The following is a 26544-nucleotide window of genomic DNA, read 5'->3' on the forward strand; positions in this document are numbered from 1 at the left end:
GAATCTTACAGTGATCCGGATCACTGTAAGATCCGGATCATTGTAAGATCCTTTTCTTTGAACGACTCTCTGCCTTCATTGGGATTCGAATCAGTCAGATAATATCACCATACTGTTATAAATAAATACATTAATAATCACTGCCCCCAGGATTTACATTCCCCTTTACCTGCAACTGCACCTTAAGCTAACTTTATTAAATTAATTAAATGAACCCTCACCATTAAATTAACTCTAAACACCCCATCAACCATGTCTGCCCCTAAAATTAACCCTTAACACCCCATCAACCATGACTGCCCCTAAAATTAACCCTTAACACCCCATTAAGCATAACTGCCCCCAAATTAACCCTAAACACCCCATTAAGCATAACTGCCCCCAAATTAACCCTAAACATCCTATTAAGCATAACTGCCCCCAAATTAACCCTAAACACCCCATTAAGCATAACTGCCTTCAAATTAACCCTAAACACCCCATTAAGCATAACTGCCCCAAATTAACACTAAAGACCTCATTAAGCATAACTGCCCTTAAATTAACCCTAAACACCCCATTAAGCATAACTGCCCCTAAATTAACACTAAAGACCCCATCAACCATACCAATTTATTAGGTAATTTATCTGGAGTACATGCAATTAATTTAGGGGCAGGTATGGTTAATGGAGTATTTAGGGTTAATTTCAGGGGCCGTTATGGTTAATGGGGTCTTTAGGGTTAATTTCAGGGGCTGTTATGGTTAATGGGATCTTTACGGTTAATTTCAGGGGCAGTTATGGTTGATGCGGTATAAGGGTTAATTTTATGGTGATGACTGAGGGTTAATTTAATTAATTTAATAAAGTTAACTGTAGGTGCACTTATAGGTAAAGGAGGGCAAACTCAGGGGAATCTAAATCCTGGGGGCAGTGTGAACATTATTTTTTTTTTTATTTCTCATTCTTTATTAAGATTTTTTTTTTTTCATGAATATAAAAAAGAGACAAGACATTAAAATACATATGATACTTAACAACATAGAAACATCTACATAAACATTCATACATGAATATTGTTGTATTTCCTTAAAGCTCATAGAATTAAAGAATAAAAATTTTGAATATTCAAACACTCAGTGTTTCTTGGGAGGAGAGAGAGGTCATGGATTATCAAGGCCACTATAGATCTAAAACAAAGGGCATTGGAGCAGTGCTGTGGTTATATTATATTAATGCACAGGGAGTTTTTAATCTATTATTTGAAACCAATTCTGCCAAATGCACTCATACCTCTCTCTTGAGATAGCTTCTTTTAGAAAAAAATATTTTTCTACATTACTTTGCAAATTTATTTGCATTTTAATTTCTTGCCAATTTGGTAAATCCTGTTTCTTCCAATATCTAGCAATACAGATTTTAAACGCCAAGAGTATATTAATCCATAAAATCTGCTCATTAGTATTAATATCTATAAACTCTAAATGAAACAAAAACCTTTGAGGGGAAAGTTCCAAATATGATCCAAACAATTTCAGATAAAGCTCAGATATTTTTATCTTAAGTTGAGTTAGCTTTTGACAATCCCACCAAATATGTTTGTGCGAACCTTGTTCAACATGGCAACACGAGTAGGGACCATATACCATCTATATATAATCTTAAAAAAGAGTTCTTGAAGATTTATACAGTGAGTTGCTTTTTTAGTAAATTGCCATGATTTATACCAAGAATCCAAGGGAATAGTAATTTCCAATTCTTTCTCCCAGTGTTTCTGTGCCTTAGACTTATCAAGAGTCTTATTATCTTTAAAAGATTTCAAAATCTTAGACAGAGTTCCCTTAGAGGTACACAAAGTAATAAATTTCAACCAAGGATTACATTCAGATGGTGGGTTTGATATTAGAAAATGTTTTAATCTAATATATTTAAAGATTTCTCTTGACGGTAATATATATCTATCAATCAGAAGAGAAAAAGAAGCCAGATTTTCCTCTAAGTAAAGGTCTCCTATCTGCTTTATTCCTGAAATTGTCCAATACAAGGTCAGGTATGTAAAATAATAAAACATCCAGGGGACAATTTTTTGTAAATGGAGTCCCTTTTACGAACCTCTTTTTGATCTTATAGAAGGAGGATAATATATCTGCAATTATTAAGCTCGGAAAGTTTTTCTTCTGAAATTGGGGTTGAGGTAACCAGAACAGCAAGAAGGGATCAAGATTTTTAAAGTTATATTTTTTAAGATTATATTTCTCTATATTATACCAACCCAGAGAGCTTTTCTCTTTTGTAGAGCCCCAGGCCATCATAAAAGCTACTTGGGAGGCTTCGTATAGTTCCTTTATATCAGGGTAGCCTAAACCCCCAGATTCAATAGGTCTTTTAAGAAGCTCCGAGGGTAATCTTATTATTTTAGCTGCCCAAACAAATTGAGACAGTAAATTTTCCCATTTTAAGATAATATCTTTCGAAACAAAAAAAGGTATTAATCGAAAAAGATATAGAATTTTGGGAATTATGTAAGCTTTAAGAATATTAATACGACCCATCCAAGAGATTTCAAGTTTCATCCAGTTTGCTAGAGATTTTATTTCTAGAAAGAGTTTCTTATGATTTATATCAGCAATATCTTCCAATATAGGTCCGATTATGATCCCCAAATAATCAATTTGATGTATCTGGTCATTATTTTTAATATACCCATGAACTGTAGATATCTGAGACTCAGAAAGATAAAATGGAATCATCTGAGTCTTTGATAAATTAAGTTTATAATTAGAGTAGTGTCCAAACTTTTCTATTCCTTTTAAAAGAGCAGGGATAGATAATAAGGGAGCAGATAATGTTAATAAAACATCATCTGCATATAATGTAATGCTATATTCATGTTTATCAATATTTATACCATAAATATTAGAAGAGTTTCTAACATAGGCTGCTAAAGGCTCAATTGTTAGAGCATATAACAAGGGGGCTAATGGACAACCCTGCCTTGTGCCGTTATAAATATGAAACATGTCTGGGTCTAGGAAAGGGCCTCTGATCTTTGCAACCAGAGATGTATATAAAGCCATAGTTAAATCATAAAAGAGACCTGTTAAACAAAATGCTTGAAGTGTTTCAGCTAGGAACTTCCAATTAACCCTATCAAATGCCTTTTGGGCATCTAAGGCTACTATAACTGAGGAGATTTTATATCTATGTATGTGTTCCATGATATTGAAGATTTTACGCGTATTTTCTTCTCCCGCCCTACCAGGAATGAATCCTGCCTGATCTGGATGTATCAAATCTTGTATTATTTGAGCCAATCTAGAAGCCAAGATCTTAGAATATATCTTCACATCTAAATTGATGAGAGATATTGGCCTGTAGTTAGCAACCAGTGAAGGATCCTTCCCTGGTTTAGGAATTGGTGATATACTCGCCTCCAACATCTCTTTTGGAAAGCTTCTTCCAGTAGAAATAGAATTAAAAGATTTTGTTAAGATGGGAGAAATTACTGAATTCAAAAAACTTGGAAAAATATAGCTGAAAAACCATCGGGGCCTGGAGCTTTCCCTTTTTTCAAATTAAGAATTGCAGTAGTAATCTCCTGAGTCGTTAGTGGTTGATTTAATTGTATTAATTTTTCTGCAGAAAGTTTTGGAAGATGCAAGGTCTCTAAAAATTGAGCTATATCAGTGGTAGCAATCTTAGGTTCGGGCAAATTATATAAGGTTTCATAATATTGTTTAAAAGCATTACCTATCTGTGTTGGTGATATACAGGTTATTCCGTTGTGTCTATTTTTTTTTATTCTAGATGAATCAATTTGTGCCTTCAATCTTTTAGTAAGATTTTTCCCTACTCTATTGTTTCCATAGTGCCAACTGGATTTCAATCTTTGCATTATTGTTTCAGTTTTAATTTTAAGTTTAATAATTATCAATTCTTTAATAGTCTCTAACTGCTTCAAGAACTCTCTAGATGGATGTTGTTTGTTTAGTCTCTCAAGTTTTGCCAATTCAATATATAGATCAGCAAGTTCTTTACCTCTCTGTTTTTTAATCCAGGCACCCTTTTTTATTAAGTATCCCCTAAGCACGCATTTTAGGGTACACCATAAATTTAAGTCTGAGGTCTCATTATTGTCATTCTGCTCCAAAAAAGATGTTGTTTGTTTTGTCAAATCTATCTTGTCGGATTCTGTTTTTAAAAGAGATTCATTGAGTCTCCAGCGAGTTCTTGTTCTATATTGAGGATTATCCTTGATAGAAATAAATACAGGAGCATGGTCAGACCATGAGATGTTTCCAATTAGAGAAGTAGTAGAGATTTCTAAAGAGTGACCAGGCATTAAGAAATAATCGATGCGTGAATATGATTGGTGCACATTCGAGAAGAAAGAGTAGTCTCTTTCCTCAGGGTGTTGTACCCTCCAGACATCATAAAGGCCGTGTTTAGACAAAGACTCGGAAAATGCTTTGGCCCTAGTTTTCAAACACACATCTGATTTACGATTCTTCGAGGTCTTAGTATCTTTTTCAATATCAATTATGCAATTCAGGTCGCCTGCTATAATCAATAAGCCTTTAGAAATTTTTTCTATTGATTCCATAGCTGAATTAAGAAATCTTGTTGATCCCTCTGATGGAGCATATAGGCTAACCAGAGTATAAGTAACGTCATTTATATTGCAGATTAGTATAATCCTTCTTCCTTCCTTATCAGCTTCATGATGTATATACTCAAATTTATTTTTAGTTGATATCAATATGGCTACTCCCCGCTTCTTTTTATCTAAAAGAGAAGATACATAAACATATAGGTATCTATGGTATTTCCAAGCAGGTTTTTCTATAATTTGATTCCAGTGTGTCTCTTGAATAAATGCAATATCTATCCCCTCTTTAATTAATGTATCATACAGATATGATCTCTTATATGGAGAATTTAAGCCCTGTGCGTTGATTGTCATCAATTTAAGGCACATGGAAAATTTGTTTTCCCGTCCTCCACCAGCACTGCTCCCTATCCCTCAATCTCCAACTAGAAAACACTTGACAACAACATTCATAAACAAAAAAAACAATCAAACCCAACACACTGTGCAGGAAAAACATTATTCCCGCCATTAGTGTGAAGAAATTCCTTGAACCAGCAAGGAATGAGGACGTGTTTTAAGGCCAGCGAAGGTAAGGAGCACAATCAATTCTTATTTCATAGAAATAGTATAAACTATATCTATCTATTCAAATATCATATTTAATGAAATTACACAAAACAAGCAAAAAAAAAAAAAAAATTAAACCTGAAAAATATACATACATGTACATATATACCTATATTAATATATAATCATAGATTTTATCAATATATGTACCCGAAGGGAAATTTATATTAATAACTATAATAGAAGTCTCCTTCTTCTCAAGTGATTTGTGCTAATAAATCTGTTACTATCCACCCATATATATAATATGTCATAAATATATATTAGTGTCTTTTAAATTTTCCTATCCTAGTGTCTCAGTTCTAACTTTATGAAAATATCTTATCCAAAAGTTATCAATGGTTATATATCTCTGTGAAATTCTATAAATCCCATAATTATATCTAATATTTTAAATAAAAAAAGAGAGAAAAAAAAAAAATGTATATATATATATATATAAGTATATGTTAATATATGGTCATAGGTTTTTGTCAATATATGTATCAAAAAGGAAATTTATATTAATGGCCATAATAGAAGTCTCCTTCTCTCAAGTGATTCTTTCTACTAACTCTATTACTATTCACCCATATATATAATGTATCGTGAGTGTATATTAGTGTCTTTTAAATTTTTCTATCCTAATATCTTAATTCTAACTTGTGAAAATATCTTATCCAAAGATTAATAACACTTTTATATCTTTGTGAGTCTCTGTGAGTCCCATAAAAAAAAAAAAAAAAAAAAAGAAAATAGGTTTAAGAATTTGTGATAGTCTATATTCTAAATAATCTATTATATCTTTTATATTATTATCACCCATTTATCATTTGTATCATATCCAACCAATACATTGCCAACTTAGTGACTGGACTAAAATTATAACACATAACACATCATTTCCAAACGGTACATAAAAAAAAATTCTTCTATAGATTAGGTCTTATATAGTAAGATTCCATTTCAATAAATTGTCCTTTGCTTGTATAGGATCATTGCAAATATAGATTTTCCCTTGATAGTTAATTCGCAGTTTTGTGGGGAAACCCCAAGAGTAAATAATATTATTTTGTCGTAAGCAGGTAGTGATATCAGAATATTTTTTTCTGTGCATTCTGGTTGCACGTGAAAGATCAAGATATGTAGTTAGGGATGCGAATTTTGCAATTTTGGTAGGGTTCCTTCTCATTTCTTTAACTAGATCTTCTTTAATTCTGGAGTTAGCAAAACAAATCATAACGTCTCTAGGTGTATTTGTTTGTGTCCAACTAGGAGGTAGCGGAAGTCTATGGGCTCTTTCAATTAGTATCGGACCGTATTTTGGACAGTCTATATATGTTGAAAGTAATTCCATTAAATACGATTCCAAGTCAATCACATCTTCAGATATCCCACGGATTTTAAGATTTTGTCTGCGTGACCTGTCTTCTAGGTCTGCAAGTTTAAGATCTTGTCTTGTTAAATCTGCTTTTAATACTTCATTTTGAGATTCATCAAATTGGTCTTTGTAATATAATCTGGCGGGTTAGTTATGCTAATCTCACTTAGTCGATCTGGAGATGATTTAGATGATAAGACAGAGGTATCCGTTTGACTTTTAGGAGAGTAGTAGGCACTAATTGGAGGAGGTTTCTTTGTTTTCACCGACATTTTAGATTCTTCCTCTTTATCAGCCCTACCAGATTTGTCACCTTTTGGAGGCATTATCATTGCCCACTTTTATCTGTACGAGAAGAGACCTTGAAGGTCTTTACGCCTTTAAACCAGAATCTTTTAAGGACAAATTAGTGTATATTATATATAGATCCATACACATCAGATTCCAAGAGATGAAAAGTATAATCTTCAATAGCACAAAAAAAAAAATAAATAAATAAATAAAAAAAAAATAAATAAAAAAAAATATTTATGTATATATATAAAGTTCATCTGTTTCATGTATTTCTTGCTGATTTAATTCAGATTTTGGTAATTTCATTTAAAAATGTCAAGAGTGTAATAGCCAATGGCCAGGGAACTCACGATTACCGCTTTCAGCTTTTATTGGCACTCTGCCACGCTTAGAAACCGCATCCAGCCTCAAGAAAACATATGAAGCAACGCCGTCAGGAGATTCTCAGAGATCAAAGGCTCGCCGTCCAGCGTCAAACAATCCCCTCCGCTCCACATCCAAAGCTCAGCACCTCATCTCCACCTCACCCCCCATCAAGGGGGAGAACAGCGGTCAGCAGTTGATGATTAACGGTCAATGGCCGGTGACTGGCGGTTGACAGCCAATGGCCGGTGGCCGGTGACTGGCGGTTGACGGCTGGCGGTCGGCGGCTGGTAACTGGCGGCTAGCAATTGGCAGTCGGCGGTTAGCGGGAAGCGGTCGGCGGCTAGTAGCTGGTGGTTGACAGCCGGCGGTTGGCGGGTAACGGTCGGCGGCCGGTAACTGGCGATTAACAGCCGGCAGTTGGCGGCTGGCGGTCAGTGATCAGCCGTCGGCGGTCAGCAGTTGGCGGTCGGCTCTCAAGGCTGCAACATTCCCGCGCTAGCCACGCTGCCCCTTCTCCATCCACCGGCCCATCAGCACGCCTCAAACGTACGTAGCTGCGTGACTACGTCATCACTCACACCCTCGGACATCACGGGGCAGTGTGAACATTATTAATGTATTTATTTATAAAAGTATGGTATCAGTAATATTCTCTGTAAGATTCGAATCTCTGTAAGATTCGGATCCTTGTAAGATCCGGATCCCTGTAAGATTCGAATCATTTGAATCATTTGAGTCTTCGGATCATTCGAATTATTGAACGACTCTCTGACTCTATGAGTCATCGTTCCTCTGTGAATTAATGAGCTGTAACCTGACCCCAGAGTCTGTGTCTGAGTGCTCTGCAGATGACTCACAGCTCTAGGATCAGGTTACAGCTGAATGATTCACAGACTGAACCGCTACAAATGAATCGTTCAGTCTACTGAACCGATTCATCCGGATCACTAAAAAGAACCGGATTCAAATGAACGATTCGTTCATGATCCGGACATCACTAGTTGTCACAGTGATTACAGGGAGGGACTGGTAAGTAGGAGCAGCTGCTGTGAGTCAGACTAAACGGATTATATAATGAGGGGTATTTTTCAGAGCGTTTGCTCGATTATCGTTTATCGATTTTATCGATTAGTTGTTGCAGCCCTACTAAAAACTAAAAAAAAAGCCTTGTTTATATTTTCTTTTATTTACCAAACTGCCCCCAGTTATGCACATCTGACCCCCAGCTTGCCACTCTGCCCCAGATATGCCTTATACCTCCTATATGCCAGAGATTCCACTGTGCCCCCTGATATGCCACTGTGCCCCCGATATACCTTATACTCCTTATATGCCAGTGATATGCAACTGAACCCCCTGATATACCTTTTACCCCCAGATATGTCTTATGCCCCCTGATATGCCTAATATCGATATGCCTTATTCCCCCTATATTCCACTGTGCCCCCTGATATGCCTTATAACTTCCAATATGCCACTCGCCCCCATTTATGCCTTATACCTCCCCTATATGCCACCTGATATGCCACTCCGCCCCCCCATAAATGCCCTGCACCACCCTGAAATTCATTATACTCCCTGATTCACCACTCTGCCTCCCCTAGATATGCCACTCTGAAATTCATTATACCCCCCATACACCACTCTACCTCCCCCTATACACCACTCTAACTCCCCCAGATATGCCACTCTGCCTCCCTGAAATTCATTACACACCCATACACTACTCTGCTACCCTGGAATTCATTATACCCCCCCATACACCACTATAACTCACCCATACACCACTCTGCCTCCTCCCCCTCCCATACACCACTCTGCCTCCTCCCCCCTCCCATACACCACTCTTCCTCCTCCCCCTCCCCATACACCACTTTGCCTCCTCCCCCTTCCCATACACCACTCTGCCTCCTCCCCCCTCCCCATACACCACTCTGCCTCCTCCCCCCTCCCCATACACCACTCTGCCTCCTCCCCCTCCCCATACACCACTCTGCCTCCTCCCCCCTCCCCATACACCACTCTGCCTCCTCCCCCTCCCCATACACCACTCTGCCTCCTCCCCCCTCCCCATACACCACTCTGCCTCCTCCCCCTCCCCATACACCACTCTGCCTCCTCCCCCCTCCCCATACACCACTCTGCCTCCTCCCCCCTCCCCATACACCACTCTGCCTCCTCCCCCTCCCCATACACCACTCTGCCTCCTCCCCCTCCCCATACACCACTTTGCCTCCTCCCCCTCCCCATACACCACTTTGCCTCCTCCCCCCTCCCCATACACCACTCTGCCTCCTCCCCCTCCCCATACACCACTCTGCCTCCTCCCCTCTCCCATACATCACTCTGCCTCCTCCCCCCTCCCATACATCACTCTGCCTCCTCCCCCTTCCATACACCACTTTGCCTCCTGTCAGCAATGGAGGTTCACAAGACACCAGGGAGTCGGGTAGAGAGGCAGAGTGGTGTATGGGAGGGGGAGGAGGCAGAGTGGCTCCCATACTTTTTAATTATTTTAAAAGACCTTATTTTCTTTATTTCACTTCACCTTGGACTATTTTGAGTATGTCCATTAGCTTAAATGGAAATATATATATTTTTTTAATCCCAGGTTGGAACGCAACAAAATAGGAAAAGAGGGGTGAATACTTTTGAAATGCACTGTATGCCTGACACTTTCCACACCTGCTTTTTAATTACTTTGACTACTGCAACAGGAAGTCTCTTAAGTCAGGGCTTGACAAATTTGTTGTGAATCTAGGCGCCAGCTAAAAAAGTTAGGCGCCAGGATTTTTTTTTTTAAACTAACAGTTGGTCAGGAGTGATCTGATCATCAGCCCATTTACTAAACTCACTGCATTTGACCTGGAAGCACCCTGGACTTTCAGGTCAGTGCTGTTTTTTTTATTTTATTTATTTATTATTTTTTTTTTTATTCATTTATTTTACTCTTTCAATGCTGATGTTCCATTGGAGCATAGCATTGCCTGATATTTAGTCCCCACAAGCTTGTGGGGACAAATGTTAACCCCTGCAATGCCACGAATGTGTCATACACAAGTGTAGCATTGAAGGGGTTAACGCTGCACTGTCGCTCTCAGGGAGCAATCAGGCAGCAGGGGGGTGTTGTGTCAGGTCCCCACACTCATGTGGAGACCGGAGAACACTCTCCCCTGTCCCTGAAGCTGCCTCTGGAAGCTGGGACGCAATTGCTGGTCTACAGACCAGCCATTGCAGGGGGGAGTCTCTTTGATGACTGCTGTAGGTTTCCATGCCTACAGGAGTCATCAAATGGCTTGTGGGGGCTCGTTTTTGCTGTTGCTGGTCTGCCTGGGCTTCCAGGCAGACCACCAGCAGCAGAGCCCTGTACAAAACGGGAATTAACCCCTAAACGCCACGATCACGGCATTGAAGGAGTTAACGCTGCACTGTCGCTCTCATGGAGCGATCAGGCAGCAGGGGGATGTTGTGTCAGGTCCCCCTGCCAGGTCAGGTCCCCCTTCCCAGAAGCTGCCTGTGTCAGCTGAAAACGCGATTGCTGGTTTTCCTGCAACCGTGGTTTCAGCCTACAGGATCACTCCGTGGGAGTGATCACAGGCTTGGGGGCGGGCTCGGAGTGGCTGTGCTGTCTGCCCAGACTCCTGGGCAGACAGCAGCAGCAGCGCCCCCGCATGGTGATGCGGGGGCAATTTTTTGTGAATGTAACAGGCTGACAAAAACCTGGCGACCTGGCGTCTGGGATTTGTCGAGCCCTGTCTTAAGTCAACTGTGAACAACGCAATACCTTAAGCATTAGGTTTTCTAAACTTGGAGTCACAAGAATATAGATGTTTCAGGTTAAATAGGCTGTGCATGATAAGAATAAACCAGACAGTATTTTGGTTATCTACCCTAGCCAAACCCACTGCGTATAAAAGGAGCCCTTTGGCTAAAATGGCTGGATTAAGATGACAACATACGTTTCTTGCTAGCATTAGAGACAGCATTACTTTGCCAAAACAGTGCTTGAAAAAATACAGAAATAATTGTCAAAATTCTACAAAACCATACTTTAAAAGAAAATGCAGAACTTACGTGGGCTGGTATCAGGAGCCACAACTATGAGTCCATGTTCCGCTGCAGCTTGATGAAATGCCGCTTTTGTAATAAAATTTTGTTCTGTACATGTTAAACCTGGACATGAAGACAAAACCTATATGAGGACAACTAAGCAATCATGCTAGAATTAAGACAGTTACCTCATAAGGGCATAGTAAGAAAAGCGAAAACATGTTACTTTAAAACTGTAACATGACTCAAACACACTACCTACCCAAGAAACCATTAGCTACAGTTGTGAATGATTCAGATGCTCCTGCATTTCAGCTTCCCAAATCTGAGGCAATATTTGTGCTTTACTTTTCTATCCGTGAAGACACAATACGATGAATGTAAACGTGTACTCATTAGTATGCCTGCAGATATGACTACACTGCCCGAACCGTTTCTGTGCTCACACTTTTTCCATTAATACACGCTTTGCCTTCTTCATGTCACTCTGGGGTGTGTTTCTCCAGTGGTTGTTGTATTAATATTTACCCCTACAGGTTGGCATGATTTATATGGCCTGTAACATTACCTGCAAGGCTGGATTACCCTTCTTGTCCCAGAGCTGAACTGTAAAAAGCAGAGCCTTTGAACTTTTGTTACTGGGTACAGCACTCTAGCGTATGTTAGCGCTGTAGGAATTAACAGCCACGTGGCCAAATTACCAAATTTAGTGAAAATTCTTATGGTATTCTTTCACAGTTGACAGGCCGGGGAGATGTTTTAGGAGTACAGGTGTTTATCTATAGAATCATTTTCCAATCTGGAGTTGCTTGAGTCATTGGAGCCTGAGGCTGCTGGATAACTGATAGATGAGAAAGGTTACTGTAACAAGTGATCTGTCAGAGGGCCTAATCTGGGGAAGACATGCTGTCTGATAAGCAGCAGCCCATTGTATCCTGCCACAATACAGAAAGATATTCATCCTCTGTGGAGTGATCTCTCTCATTATTGGTTGGCATTTCATGCAGAATTTTATAATGCCACATCGTGTTTTCTGTCCCCATGTGTACGTTACTTTACCTGCTAGAATGACGGGTAAACAATTTCCTAATAGAATTTAGAACAATCTTTGCCTAACAAAGAACCAAATATTAAAATGCCACAGTACGAAAAGGCACAAACAGAGATGAAGTCACTAAACTATAATTCTTTTTTTTGGTAAGGTGAATCACTGCAAAAGGGCAGTCTTAGAACTCCGTGATGCACAGTTATACTATCAAGAAGCCTCACAGATCTAGCATCATTCAGGACCAGCTTAGCCCTTCTTGCAGGGAAAGTCACTGGGCTTACTCTTTAGCACGCATAGCTACATCAGTGAGCTGAAATGTCTTACAAACTCACCCAGGATCATGCTTTAATGAATATAGTATAGAGTGGCAGAAAACGTTATGGTTTCGTTTTGCCCAATGATAAAGTATAAGATTCTTAATTTGCACATGAAAATACAATTTATTTTAACTCCTGAACAACCATCAGCCCCTTATACAACCATAACCTTTAACCCCAAGAGAAAGCCCTACAAAGTGTCAGCTTGACTCGTTACAGTAAGTAAATTCAGCATTCAATGCACACAAAAAGGTATTCTAGACTGTTAAGAGGACAGACTTCTACTGGCCCACAATACTATCTATTAATTATATGACCCCCCCCAACTGCATCTACAGTCAGTGTCCAGACCAGGATCCTGGAAGATAGTCAGCCATATGTTCTGAGCAGGTCACTGATGGTTGCTAATATTACCTGAAAGCCAATACACAACTGGACACTTTGCACTTTCAGCTTTGGGGGGCAAATAGATGGCAAATCTAATTTTACATTTCAGTTCCGTGCTATAGAAAGAAAGAAAAAAAGAATAGTATGTAAATTTATAAAACAAGTCATGAAAAAAGTCGCGAGAAATGTAAAAAAAAATAAAAAGTAAATATATATACACGTGTAGTGAACCCAACTATGATTAGTTTATTTTAACACTCTGTACACAGAAAAACATACATTTCAGGAAATTGCTTTACACGTTTTCTTAAAGAAAATTTGTTACGTTTAGGCGATGACAAATTATAGAATGAGAATGACCCAACTGTGTATTTAAACAATATTGAGTAACTCCGCACTTGAGAAAATTAAATAAGCTTTCAAAAATGATAATTAAATTATAAAATATGGTATATAATAGCATTTCAGATGAATGAAAATAACGTGTGCGTGCACATAGCAACGGGTTCATTAAACTGGTAGAAGATAAAAGCTCGGATTTCACACAAAAGGATTTTCTGTCACTTACTATAAAAGCTAAAAGAAAGGGAAAAAAAAACAATGCAAACAGGAATGTTACAGACCAATTCTAACCAAAATGGTATAGCGTAAAAATGTGAGCCTCAGCATGTGCATTTATAATTGGCATGCTGAGCGTTGCTGAAATAATGGTTCTTCATAAATCTAATACATTTCAGCTCCTGAAGTTTTTGAATGTCACCAGAATTAGGAATCTGCACTCACTCCCCACAGGAACTCAGGTGCTTAGCTGTGCCAGGAAGGGCCAGCTCCCCAGTAAATCAAAAATAGAAGAAGGCTCCAGGCACGCAGGGGTTCCATCAGACAGATTTATTGTAGGAAACAGACAACAACGTTTCGACCTCACGATGAGGTCTTTATCAAGACCTTGATAACTTGATAAAGACCTCATCGTGAGGTCGAAACGTTGTTGTCTGTTTCCTACAATAAATCTGTCTGATGGAACCCCTGCGTGCCTGGAGCCTTCTTCTATTCCTGAAGTTTTTGAAGACATAATATGAAATTACACAGTTCCAAATAGAATCACATACTGAAGCATGCAGGGGGGGATTACTTATTTTCCCCAAGTAAGCAAAGCTTTCCACTAACTTTTTTTTATATACAATACTTGCTAAAATACGCACATTTGTTCCATCTTTCATCAGTGACTTGATGCAGTATACACAAAAAATGACTGCCCCAATCAATGATTTCACTAGCAGAATAATGAAACGTAAACAGAAACATAAGAAAGCAGATGTGAACAATTTAACAATGCATTCTAAAATGCTGCTTCGTATATTTAAAAAAAACAGCATACTTCCAAAGATTTGCATTAATATGCAACGTTAAACCAAAATCTAACATTACCTACTGGTTATTAAATTAATAAATATTATACAGCACTGGCAAAGGAAAGCGCGACTCCCCATGATGGTACACCGGGGATTATATAAAAGTGGACCATAGTATCTACAGGAGATTATTGCATTACGTCCTTCCTACAGAGACCTCCACTCAACTGCTCTTGCAACAAGCAAGACTTAACCCCAACTGAAGCTGCTTTCCCAGCACCAAGTCAATCTAACAAGCAAAAGAAACATACTTGAGCTTCTGTCCCTTATACTCACTGATTTAAAGTCAAATTGTCACCTACACAGTAGCAATTATTTTTGTTTATCAAAACTACTTGTATCTTTCACTTCGTTTTCCATTGTAGCAGGGGAGGGCTGACAGCTTAAGGCCTGGGGGCAAGTCAAGTGAAGTGGCTCCGCCCCTTCGCACTCACCTTTCACCTCTCACGCTGCTCCCATCACTATGCGGCCATCACACTGCTGGAAAACTTATCTAAACGGCCGCTGGGTGCTGATGCCACCGGCCAGAGCTACGTTTAGATTAGATTTCGGACGGCCTGGGGGGGCAATTGCCCCCCTGCATTGTAGCGTTTTTGGGAGATATTTAGTTTCAAAGTTTATAAAAGTGGTCGCTGAGATTGAAGGCATAATATGGCATGGCTAATCCAATCTCAAAGGTAATCTCCCTTCTCCTCACCATACCTGTCTAGAAAGACAGCCTGTTCCTGAGAACAGGATAAGTAGCTACTGCTGTAGCATACAAATTATATGAGTTCGTAATACATATATTGCTTAATGCAGGGCTTGACAAATTTCTTGTGAATCTAGGCGCCAGGTAAAAAAGTTAGGAGCCAGGATTTTTTTAAACTAACAGTTGGTCAGGAGGGATCTGATCATCACCAGCCCACTTACTAAACTCACAGCGTTTGACCTGGAAGCACCCTGGACTTTCAGGTCAGTGCTGGGTTTTTTTATTATTATTATTATTATTATTTTAACCCTTTCAATGCTGATGTTCCATTGGAGCACAGCATTGACTGATATTTAGTCCCCACAAGCTTGTGGGGACAAATGTTAACCCCTGCAATGCCACGAATGTGTCATACACAATTGTGGCATTGAAGGGGTTAACGCTGCACTGTCGCTCTCAGGGAGCGATCAGGCAGCAGGGGGGTGTTGGGGCTGCTCTCCACACTCATGGGGAGACCAAAGAACCCTCTCCCCTGTCCCTGAAGCTGCCTCTGGCAGCTGGGACTCAATTGCTGGTCTATAGACCAGCCATTGCAGGGGGGAGTCTTTGATGACTGCTGTAGGCTTCCATGCCTACAGGAATCATCAAAGAGCTTGTGGGGGCTCATTTTTGCTGTTGCTGGTCTGCCTGGGCTTCCAGGCAGACCACCAGCAGCAGAGCCCCTTACAAAAACGGGAATTAACCCCTAAATGCCGCGATCGCGGCATTAAAGGGGTTAACGCTGCACTGTCGCTCTCATGGAGCGATCAGGCAGCAGGGGGGTGTTGTGTCAGGTCCCCACACTTGTGTGGGGACCCAATCAACACACAACCTCCTTCCCTGAAGCTGCCTGTGGCAGCTGAAAACACGATTGCTGGTTTTGCAGCAACCACGTTTTCAGCCTACAGGCTCACTCCGTGGGAGTGGTCTCAGGCTCGGGGGCGGGCTCGGAGTGGCTGTGCTGTCTGCCCAGACTCCTGGGCAGACAGCAACAGCAGCGCCCCCGTGTGGTGACTCAGCCTCTTACATCCACATTTTTTTCTGGATGTAAGAGGCTGACAAAACCTAGGCGCCAGGACAACATTTTCTGTCGCCATGGCGACCTGGCGCCTGGGATTTGTCGAGCCCTGGCTTAATGTCATCTAAAAACCATATTAGGTTGGTTTGTTTAGTCTACCGAACAATGTGAACACTGACAGAACCACTTTAAATTCAAGGTACTGTCTGTTAAACTTTACAGCACGACAGGCGAGCATTGAAAGCAATGTACAAGTTCTGTGTAGCGAGAGTTTATATGATCAATTATTAATCCTGAACAAGGCAAACGGCAAACATTCTCCTTTTAGTTGCAAACGGCTCCGGTTATTTCAACTAAGAAACAGTTCTAGGGCAAATAGCAGCTGTAAACGGCTCTAAACTATAAAAACGTATGCTGCTAATAGACATTGTTTTGTCCGAGGAGCATCTCTCTGTGAATGCTCTGCTTGATTATGTTTGATTGCAAAGTAATGGTACAATAAATTACCGCTAAACGGAAAGAAAGGACAAATAAATTGCACTACAACTAGGCACACTGGAACACAGACACAACAAAAAGTACAGGCAAGGACCAAAGTATACTACGCCACTTTATGCAATTACATTAACGATGCCGCCTTCATGGGGAAAAACCATGAATTATGCTTCTGGTAAACCTGGAGTGTGTGTAACGGGAAACTGATCTCACTAACTTGTCTTACTGGTTTATTTATAATTATGTCGATCAAACAAGGGTTTGCTACAAACCCAGTCAAACACTTGCAGAGATGTTTACATTTCACTCAATTAAATGTATTTACAGTAACAAGGTTTATAAGAATATTGCAATACGTAGAGTGAAAGTAAACCCCATAACAACCCTGTGATTAAGTTGTGCTTGATGGCAAATTGCACCTGCTGTACACCTAAATACACTGGAGGTTTCCGGTTTCAAGCCAAGTTGGATGTTACATTTCATCCAGAAGAGTGTCCAAATACCGTATTTGCTCGATTATAAGACGAGGTTTTTTCTAGAGCAAATGCTCTGAAAAATACCCCTCGTTTTATAATCGGGGTCATCTTATAATCAGACCTCAAAAAGGTCTGACTATGAGACTAAGATCCAGATCCCCCGCAGCGATGCAGGGGACTTGGATCCTCCTGTGTTATGCCCCCCACTTACCAGTGCTTCGTCCGGGCAGTGTGTAGAGCTCTACACGAGTCACGTAGAGCTCTACACGCTGCCCGGACTAAGCACCGGGGACTCAGATGCAGGGGATGTTATGCCCCCCCCCCACCAATTTACCAGTGCTTCTGAGTCCCCGGTGCTTAGTCTGGGCAGCGTGTAGAGCTCTACACAAATCGCGTAGAGCTCTACACGCTGCCTGGTCTAAGCACCGGGGGCTCAGAAGAACCGGTAAGTTTGGAGGAGGGAGGGAGTGTTAAATGAGGGGCATAAGGCAGTTCTGGAGGCAGAGTGCTCTGTGAAATGCCTTTTAACCCCCTTAATGCCACTCTGCCTCCAGAAATGCCTTTTAACCCTCTATACGCCACCCTGCCTCCTGAAATGCCTCATACCTCCCTATATGCCAGAGTCGCATATAGGGGTATAAGGCAATTCTGGAGGCAGAGCGGCACATAGGGGGTCAAAAGGCATATCATGGGGCACAGTGGCATATAGAGGGTTAAATGGCGTGTCATGGGGCACAGTGGCATTTAGAGGGTTAAAAGGCATATCATGGGGCACAGTGGCATATAGGGGGTATAAGGCATTTCTGGGGCAGAGTGGCAAGCCTGGGGGCAGATGTGCATAACTGGGGGGGCAGGTTGAAGGGTCGTCTTATAATCAGGGTCGTCTTGTAATCGAGCAAATACGGTAATTAAACAGCTACACACATTTTAACCCTTCAAGCAAAACACGTGTTTTACAGGACAACAGTATTTTCAGCAATTCAGCTATCTCTCTCTGTATATCCATGCAAGTTTTCAAAAGGAAAAAACAAACAACCATTTGTAACAAATAAAAAATTAGAAGAAATACATATATATATAACCGGTGCAGGGAATGAAAAGGACTCCGAAATACATAAATGTTTTAACTTAACAGTCAGCTTTGAACCGGCAATTTAGTTCCTAGGCAAAGCCAGCCTGTCAATGTGACCCAGGTGGCTCTATGAAAAGGGGTGGCAATGTGCTACCCTAAGGCATGTTTTTTTAGGAGAGATTTGTGGAGAAAGAAAATAATTTCTGCACCTCTCTTTTTCTATGAAGGGCAAATGTTCCTCTCCCGTGCTATTCTGCAGAAGTGCACCAGGAGAAGGGGGCGAAGAAAGAAGACACAGGGAGACGCAGACAAAGAAAGAAGACACAGGGAGACGCAGGCAAAGAAAGAAGACACAGGGAGACAAGAAGAGGCAAGAGATGCAGCAAAGTTGTGCGAAAGCAGGCAGGGGCACAGAAGCAGTCATCAGATAAGGTAGAAAGACACTGAGACATAGTTTGAGAGAGTGTGAAATTGAGTGAGTGTGAGAGAGCATGACAGAGTAAATTCATTAATTATGTGACATAATTGCCCATGCAGTAAAGAGCAGGAGGTGGTACTACTGTTAACAGTATAGCCACAAGTATAGCACTTGCTCACCTGTCATGTTCATACACCTTCTGGTACCCCTCAAAGCACTTGTTGCTGGAAATTTGTTTCAAGGACATTTTCAAATCTGTGTTAAAAAGGTGAAAAGGGAAGTTTTTATTGTCTCATTAAGTCCCACCATAAAGAATGAATGGTAAAGTATTTTAGTAGTACTTTGATATTCATCACATAGTAGTAAGAAAAGTGAAGACATCACTTCGCTTGTTAAACACCTGCAGCCCCCCTCCAAGCGCCAACGCAGAATCTACCGTGCTGTATGTGGGAGATGCCACACCCCATGTTCTAACCAGGCGGCTTATCCTATGACATCTGTTACAACTTTATAGAGAAACTGAATTAGCGTTAGGAGCTCAAGCACATCAGATAAAACAATAAAGGTCGTTTTCGGCAAAAATATGATATTTTCCTACTTCGACTCCAATCGTTTACTAAGGAAACATGTAAAATGAAGGAAAGCACATGTAACACCCCAGCAATGTTTGCAGCAGATTTAAAGCTGGAACAGGAGTGACAAGTTCCAGTGCTGGAGTCAGTTCCTTTTTATGTAGGGAAATGGGGGGGGGGGGGGATGTGAACCTTTATAATGAATAGCACAGTGAGAGCGTTAAAACCTCCCTTTAGTGAATAGACCCCCAATACTATAACCTGTTAAGGAGGCATTAGGAGGTTGTCAATCACCGGGTCTGAATGTGCAGCTATGTTTAGCAATGAGGCGGATACTGCACGCACGCAGTACCGGGTATTAATATATTAACATAACGCGGTATACGGAGCTGCATATCACACGCTATTCGGACACGTGCTGTAAGTTCTACACAATATTGGGACAACACTATACACCTCGCCGTGCAAACGTTTAATGGCATTACTTCTAATGCTTGCCTTTAATAGACGCGCACCCCGGGACCTTTGGCCCGCCTTACAAGGCTCACCTCCGCCAAAACACTCCGAGATGACAGCTCCGAAGACAGTAAAGTTACCACCCGGAGGAGGGACAGTTCTTCAGAGCGTGAACGGGATTCGACGCCGACACCTGCAGGCAGGGAGGACGAATAACAACAGAGTGCGTTGTAGCCGGTGACGAGTATTCGTAGTAGTGATGGGAAGTTCGGATCATTAAAGTGAATCGGATCATTTCGACTCGTTCACTGAAATGATCCGATTCATGATCCGAATCTTCGGATCACTCAGTGTGACTCACAGGAGTTACTGTTTTCCAGTAACTCCGTGCAGGCACACTAACGATTGGCCCCGCCCCTTTCATTAGTCAATGAACCCTCCTGCCTGCCTTAACACCCCATCAACCATGACTGCCCCTAAAATTAACCCTTAACACCCCATCAACCATGACTGCCCCTCAAACTAACCCTTCACACCCCATCAACCATGACTGCCCCTAAAATTAACCCTTAACACCCCATTAAGTATAACTGCCCCTAAAATTAACCCTAAACACCCCATCAACCATAACTGCCTCTACATTAACCCTAAACACCCCATTAACCACAACTGCCCCTAAATTAACCCTAAACACCCCATTAACCATAACTGCCCCTAAATTAACACTAAAGACCCCATCAACCATACCAATTTATTAGGTAATTTATGTGGAGTACATGCAATTAATTTAGGGGCAGTTATGGTTAATGGAGTATTTAGGGTTAATTTCAGGGGCCGTTATGGTTAATGGGGTCTTTAGGGTTAATTTCAGGGGCCGTTATGGTTGATGGGGTCTTTACGGTTAATTTCAGGGGCAGTTATGGTTGATGGGGTGTTTAGGGTTAATTTAGGGGCAGTTATGGTTGATGGGGGCTTTAGGGTTAATTTAGGGGCAGTTATGGTTGATGGGGTATAAGGGTTAATTTTATGCTGATGACTGAGGGTTAATTTAATAAAGTTAACTGAAGGTACAGTTATAGGTAAAGGGGGGCAAACTCAGGGGAATCTAAATCCTGGGGGCAGTGAACATTATTAATGTATTTATTTATAAAAGTATGGTATCAGTAATATTCTCTGAATGATTCGAATCTCTGTAAGATTCGGATCCCTGTAACATCCGGATCCCTGTAAGATTCGAATCATTTGAATCATTTCAATCATTTGAATCATTCGAATCATTTGAATCATTCGAATCTTTGAACGACTCTCTGACTCTATGAGTCATCGTTCCTCTGTGAATTAATGAGCTGTAACCTGACCCCAGAGTCTGTGTCTGAGTGCTCTGCAGATGACTCACTCTAGGATGAGGTTACAGCTGCATGATTCACAGACTGAACTGGCACTGCTACAAATGAATCGTTCAGTCTACTGAACCGGTTCATCCGGATCAATAAAAAGAATCGGATCACATGAACGATTCGTCCATGATCCGGACATCACTAGAAGGGGAATCATGTTACTTTAATGCAATATATATTACTCATAAAGTTCATTCTTTCAGCTTTATGAGTAATAACTGCAGTTGCATCTGTTTCACATACAGAGCTGTTCTATTTTACGTTTACAATTATTCTCCATGGTATAGTTAATGAAATCTACCTACAAGTAGCGATTCATCCTTAAGAAACGTATTTGTTACATTGCCTAATGAATCCATGTGAGCAGGTTTATACGATATTTCCTTGTTCCTTGCATCCTCACACACGCTAAAACATGAAATAATAACAGGTGGCAGAGGTCTATAGGCTCTATAAGTCTTATGTAGACAAAAATAAAATAATTATTAAAACTTTAAAGTGACTAATGTCTCTTGTATATACTGTACTAAAACAGCCGCATGTGGGTGAAAGCTTCTGGCTTAAGTGATGAAAACCCAGTGCTTAAAGCTATGTATAATGTAGCATGGGTAGCAAATGAGGGAGTTATAGCAGGTTTACAATTTTTTTTATTACTAGCATGAAATTAAAAATACGTTTTTAAAAAATATTTAAAAAATATTTATTTTTCAAAGCATGTAGTTATTGGAGATGACATTACTGGCTTAGTGGGGGGTTTTGCCTTCTTCTGGATGAACTCATTTGGGTTTGTGGAATGACTGAACTTGATGGACTATATGTCTTTTTTCAACTTAGTTGACTATGTCCATGTAGTTACTTGTACTTAAACATATAAGGCACTGTCTTCTAAGCAGCTAAAAAGCACTCATAGTTGGCCTTTACTTTGTTTTCTGCCACATTGTACCAATTTTGAAAATCTTGCACACAATTTTATTTTCTACCCTATTGGATTTGTGCTCCTTCCGTATCATAGCAACCATCACAGGCACGCTCGGTGATGTCACAGAGGCATGCATGCTCTATGATGTCACAGAGGCAGGAAGCTCTAAACAGGAGCAGCACACAGCCACTCACTACTGCTAGCAACACTTTACCGAGCAGTACTAGAGAGAGGAGATACAATTAACTTGCAAGAGGAAAAACAATTGACTTGCGAGAGGAGATACGAGTCGGAGATTGTACAGAGCTAATTAGCTTGTTAGTGCCCCCTAGCGGGGGGCACTGAGTAGCGTCTCCCTGACTTTTATTCTACATTTACAGTAGTAAGGAAAGGTAAGTGCAGCCTAATTTGTACCTGGTAATGCCCTTTATACAGAGGGGAAGGTCTGTGATGAGTGGATTTACGCCTCCTGTGGTGACACCTGATAAATAGGGATATTCTTCCATTATTTAGCAGCATGATTCCTGTTTTTATGAGAGGTCACCTATTTCTCATCTAAATTTCCTGTTAAATGAAGCCTCCTCATCCTGTGTGGGCACCTGTATGGTGTTAGATATAGAATCTATGTTATTTAGGCCAATTTTTCTCTCCTTTTGGTCTCTTTCTAGGTCCAGCATGTATTTGGTTATTTTCAAAGTGTGTGCAATTTTGGTTTGCGCCATTGTCAAGCACCCATTCCTTCTCGAAAGTGACAATGACACTGTGACTGATGAGGCCCTCATACAGATACTCAGAGAGCATGAGGAGAACCTCAAAATTCAGCAAAAACAACTGGAGGAGAGAATGAACCGCATTGAGGCTGCGCATAAAGAACTCAAATTCTGGGTAGCAACACTTGTGCTTTCATTGTTGTTGTTACAAATCCTGAGGATAGATAAAATCTACAACCATCCAGAAGACCAAGAGGATGTGATTCAGGCAAACAGAATTTTGGAAGAGCTTCTGAAAAATACCAACACAGCAGCATTTTCTGAATTCCATGTCCCTTTGACCGGCTACAAAGCCGCCAGGACCAGGGATTTTGCAGAGAATTTTGCGGAAGAACACGACCAATATTTTGATGCTGAGGAACCTGAACTCCCTACTCAATGACTTTACTTTGCACATTCCATTTGAGATCATCACGGAATGATGCGGACTGAACATAATTCATAGTAGTTTGTTAAGATAGTTGGTTAAGATAGTTGGTTAAGATAGTTGGTTAAGATAGCATTAAAAGAGTCTTAAACTCATGTTCGCATTTTACTTCATTCTTTATAATATTTTTATTTTATTAATGACAAAGAACCGCGGTGCACGAATTCGATACGTTTTTCTATCAGTTGTCCGGTTTTAAACCGGACTGCCTAGTATTTGGGCATGGTGTCCAAGGGAAATGGTGGCATAAACTGTGCTTACAGGTGCAGTGTTTAAATTAAAATGTGGTAATGGAACAATTCCCCAGTGATATCACCATTAGGGGCACCATCCAGTTCCAACAAAATCTAAAGAAAAAAGTGCACAAAAAAAAGAGAGTTTATTTTTATGAGCGGTGTGTTTTCACAAAAAATCCTGGCAAGGAAGGAGTCTAGAGCAGGTGTCAAAATCCCAAGTTGAAAAACTGAAATGCTCATGTCCCAAATGTTGGTTTTTTAGCCCCAAACCTGACAAACCTATGCATACATAGTATCACTGTACTCAATGTTGCTGAACACATTTTGGGGTGGTGTTTGGCAGTGACATATGTCAGGAGCTATAAATACCTGAAAATATACTGTAGTTTTATATATATATATATATATATAAATATATAAATATATTCCATATCTCTTTGTTAGAAGGTATCTGAGTCTGTTTGACTTTGTTTAACAGGAACCATCATCACCATCCCTGGCTTTATTGTACGGATTTACATTTTATTTAGTTTCAGAAGGGGCTAGTGATGGGAAGTTCGGATCATTAAAGTGAATCGGATCATTTTGACTCGTTCACTGAAATGATCCGATTCATGATCCGAATCTTCGGATCACTCAGTGTGACTCACAGGAGTTACTGTTTTCCAGTAACTCCGTGCAGGCACACTAACGATTGGCCCCGCCCCTTTCATTAGTCAATGAACCCTCCTGCCTGCCTACTCGAGTGATGTCAATGAAGGCAGAGAGTCGTTCGGATCTTACAGGGATCCAAATCTTACAGTGATCCGGATCGCTGTAAGATCCGGATCACTGTAAGATCCGGATCTTTGAACGACTCTCTGCCTTCATTGGGATTCGAATCATTCAGATAATATCACCATACTTTTATAAATAAATAAATTAATAATCACTGCCCCCAGGATTTACATTCCCCTTTACCTGCAACTGCACCTTAAGCTAACTTTATTAAATTAATTAAATTAACCCTCACCATTAAATTAACCCTTAACACCCCATCAACCATGACTGCCCCTAAAACTAACCCTTAACACCCCATCAACCATGACTGCCCCTAAAACTAACCCTTAACACCCCATCAACCATGACTGCCCCTCAAATTAACCCTTCACACCCCATCAACCATGACTGCCCCTAAAATTAACCCTTAACACCCCATTAAGTATAACTGCCCCTAAAATTAACCCTAAACACCCCATCAACCATAACTGTCTCTAAATTAACCCTAAACACCCCATTAACCACAACTGCCCCTAAATTAACCCTAAACACCCCATTAACCATAACTGCCCCTAAATTAACACTTAAGACCCCATCAACCATACCAATTTATTAGGTAATTTATCTGGAATACATGCAATTAATTTAGGGGCAGTTATGGTTAATGGAGTATTTAGGGTTAATTTCAGGGGCCGTTATGGTTGATGGGGTCTTTACGGTTAATTTCAGGGGCAGTTATGGTTGATGGGGTGTTTAGGGTTAATTTAGGGGCAGTTATGGTTGATGGGGGCTTTAGGGTTAATTTAGGGGCAGTTATGGTTGATGGGGTATAAGGGTTAATTTTATGCTGATGACTGAGGGTTAATTTAATAAAGTTAACTGAAGGTACAGTTATAGGTAAAGGGGGGCAAACTCAGGGGAATCTAAATCCTGGGGGCAGTGAACATTATTAATGTATTTATTTATAAAAGTATGGTATCAGTAATATTCTCTGAATGATTCGAATCTCTGTAAGATTCGGATCCCTGTAACATCCGGATCCCTGTAAGATTCGAATCATTTGAATCATTTCAATCATTTGAATCATTCGAATCTTTGAACGACTCTCTGACTCTATGAGTCATCGTTCCTCTGTGAATTAATGAGCTGTAACCTGACCCCAGAGTCTATGTCTGAGTGCTCCGCAGATGACTCACTCTAGGATGAGGTTACAGCTGCATGATTCACAGACTGAACTGGCACTGCTACAAATGAATCGCTCAGTCTACTGAACCATTTCATCCGGATCACTAAAAAGAATCGGATCAAATGAACAATTCGTCCATGATCCGGACATCACTAGAAGGGTCATCATGTTACTTTAATGCAATATATATTACTCATAAAGTTCATTCTTTCAGCTTTATGAGTAATAACTGCAGTTGCATCTGTTTCACATACAGAGCTGTTCTATTTTACATTTACAATTATTCTCCATGGTATAGTTAATGAAATCTACCTACAAGTAGCGATTCATCCTTAAGAAACGTATTTGTTACATTGCCTAATGAATCCATGTGAGCAGGTTTATACGATATTTCCTTGTTCCTTGCATCCTCACACACGCTAAAACATGAAATAATAACAGGTGGAAGAGGTCTATAGGCTCTATAAGTCTTATGTAGACAAAAATAAAATAATTATTAAAACTTTAAAGTGACTAATGTGTCTTATATATACTGTACTAAAACAGCCGCATGTGGGTGAAAGCTTCTGGCTTAAGTGATGAAAACCCAGTGCTTAAAGCTATGTATAATGTAGCATGGGTAGCAAATGAGGGAGTTATAGCAGGTTTACAATTTTTTTTATTACTAGCATGAAATTAAAAATACGTTTTTAAAAAATATTTAAAAAATATTTATTTTTCAAAGCATGTAGTTATTGGAGATGACATTACTGGCTTAGTGGGGGGTTTTGCCTTCTTCTGGATGAACTCATTTGGGTTTGTGGAATGACTGAACTTGATGGACTATATGTCTTTTTTCAACTTAGTTGACTATGTCCATGTAGTTACTTGTACTTAAACATATAAGGCACTGTCTTCTAAGCAGCTAAAAAGCACTCATAGTTGGCCTTTACTTTGTTTTCTGCCACATTGTACCAATTTTGAAAATCTTGCACACAATTTTATTTTCTACCCTATTGGATTTGTGCTCCTTCCGTATCATAGCAACCATCACAGGCACGCTCGGTGATGTCACAGAGGCATGCATGCTCTATGATGTCACAGAGGCAGGAAGCTCTAAACAGGAGCAGCACACAGCCACTCACTACTGCTAGCAACACTTTACCGAGCAGTACTAGAGAGAGGAGATACAATTAACTTGC

General features: G+C 40.3%; 1 protein-coding gene across 1 annotated transcript in view; it reads right to left on the bottom strand.

The window, feature by feature from the left end:
- Positions 1 to 19828, bottom strand: part of ESD (esterase D) — a 31218-nt gene extending 11390 nt beyond the window's left edge. Inside the window, exons 1-4 of the mRNA XM_053455532.1 lie at positions 19762 to 19828; positions 18821 to 18896; positions 13048 to 13136; positions 11293 to 11391 (exon numbers count right to left, since the gene is read on the bottom strand). Coding sequence (XP_053311507.1) covers positions 11293 to 11391; positions 13048 to 13136; positions 18821 to 18888 — 256 coding nt within the window. The 5' untranslated portion in view covers positions 18889 to 18896; positions 19762 to 19828. The remainder of the gene's footprint in view (positions 1 to 11292; positions 11392 to 13047; positions 13137 to 18820; positions 18897 to 19761) is intronic.
- Positions 19829 to 26544: the final 6716 nt, after the last annotated feature.

Source organism: Spea bombifrons, chromosome 2 (genome assembly GCF_027358695.1).
Source record: "Spea bombifrons isolate aSpeBom1 chromosome 2, aSpeBom1.2.pri, whole genome shotgun sequence".
NCBI lineage: Eukaryota > Metazoa > Chordata > Amphibia > Anura > Pelobatidae > Spea > Spea bombifrons.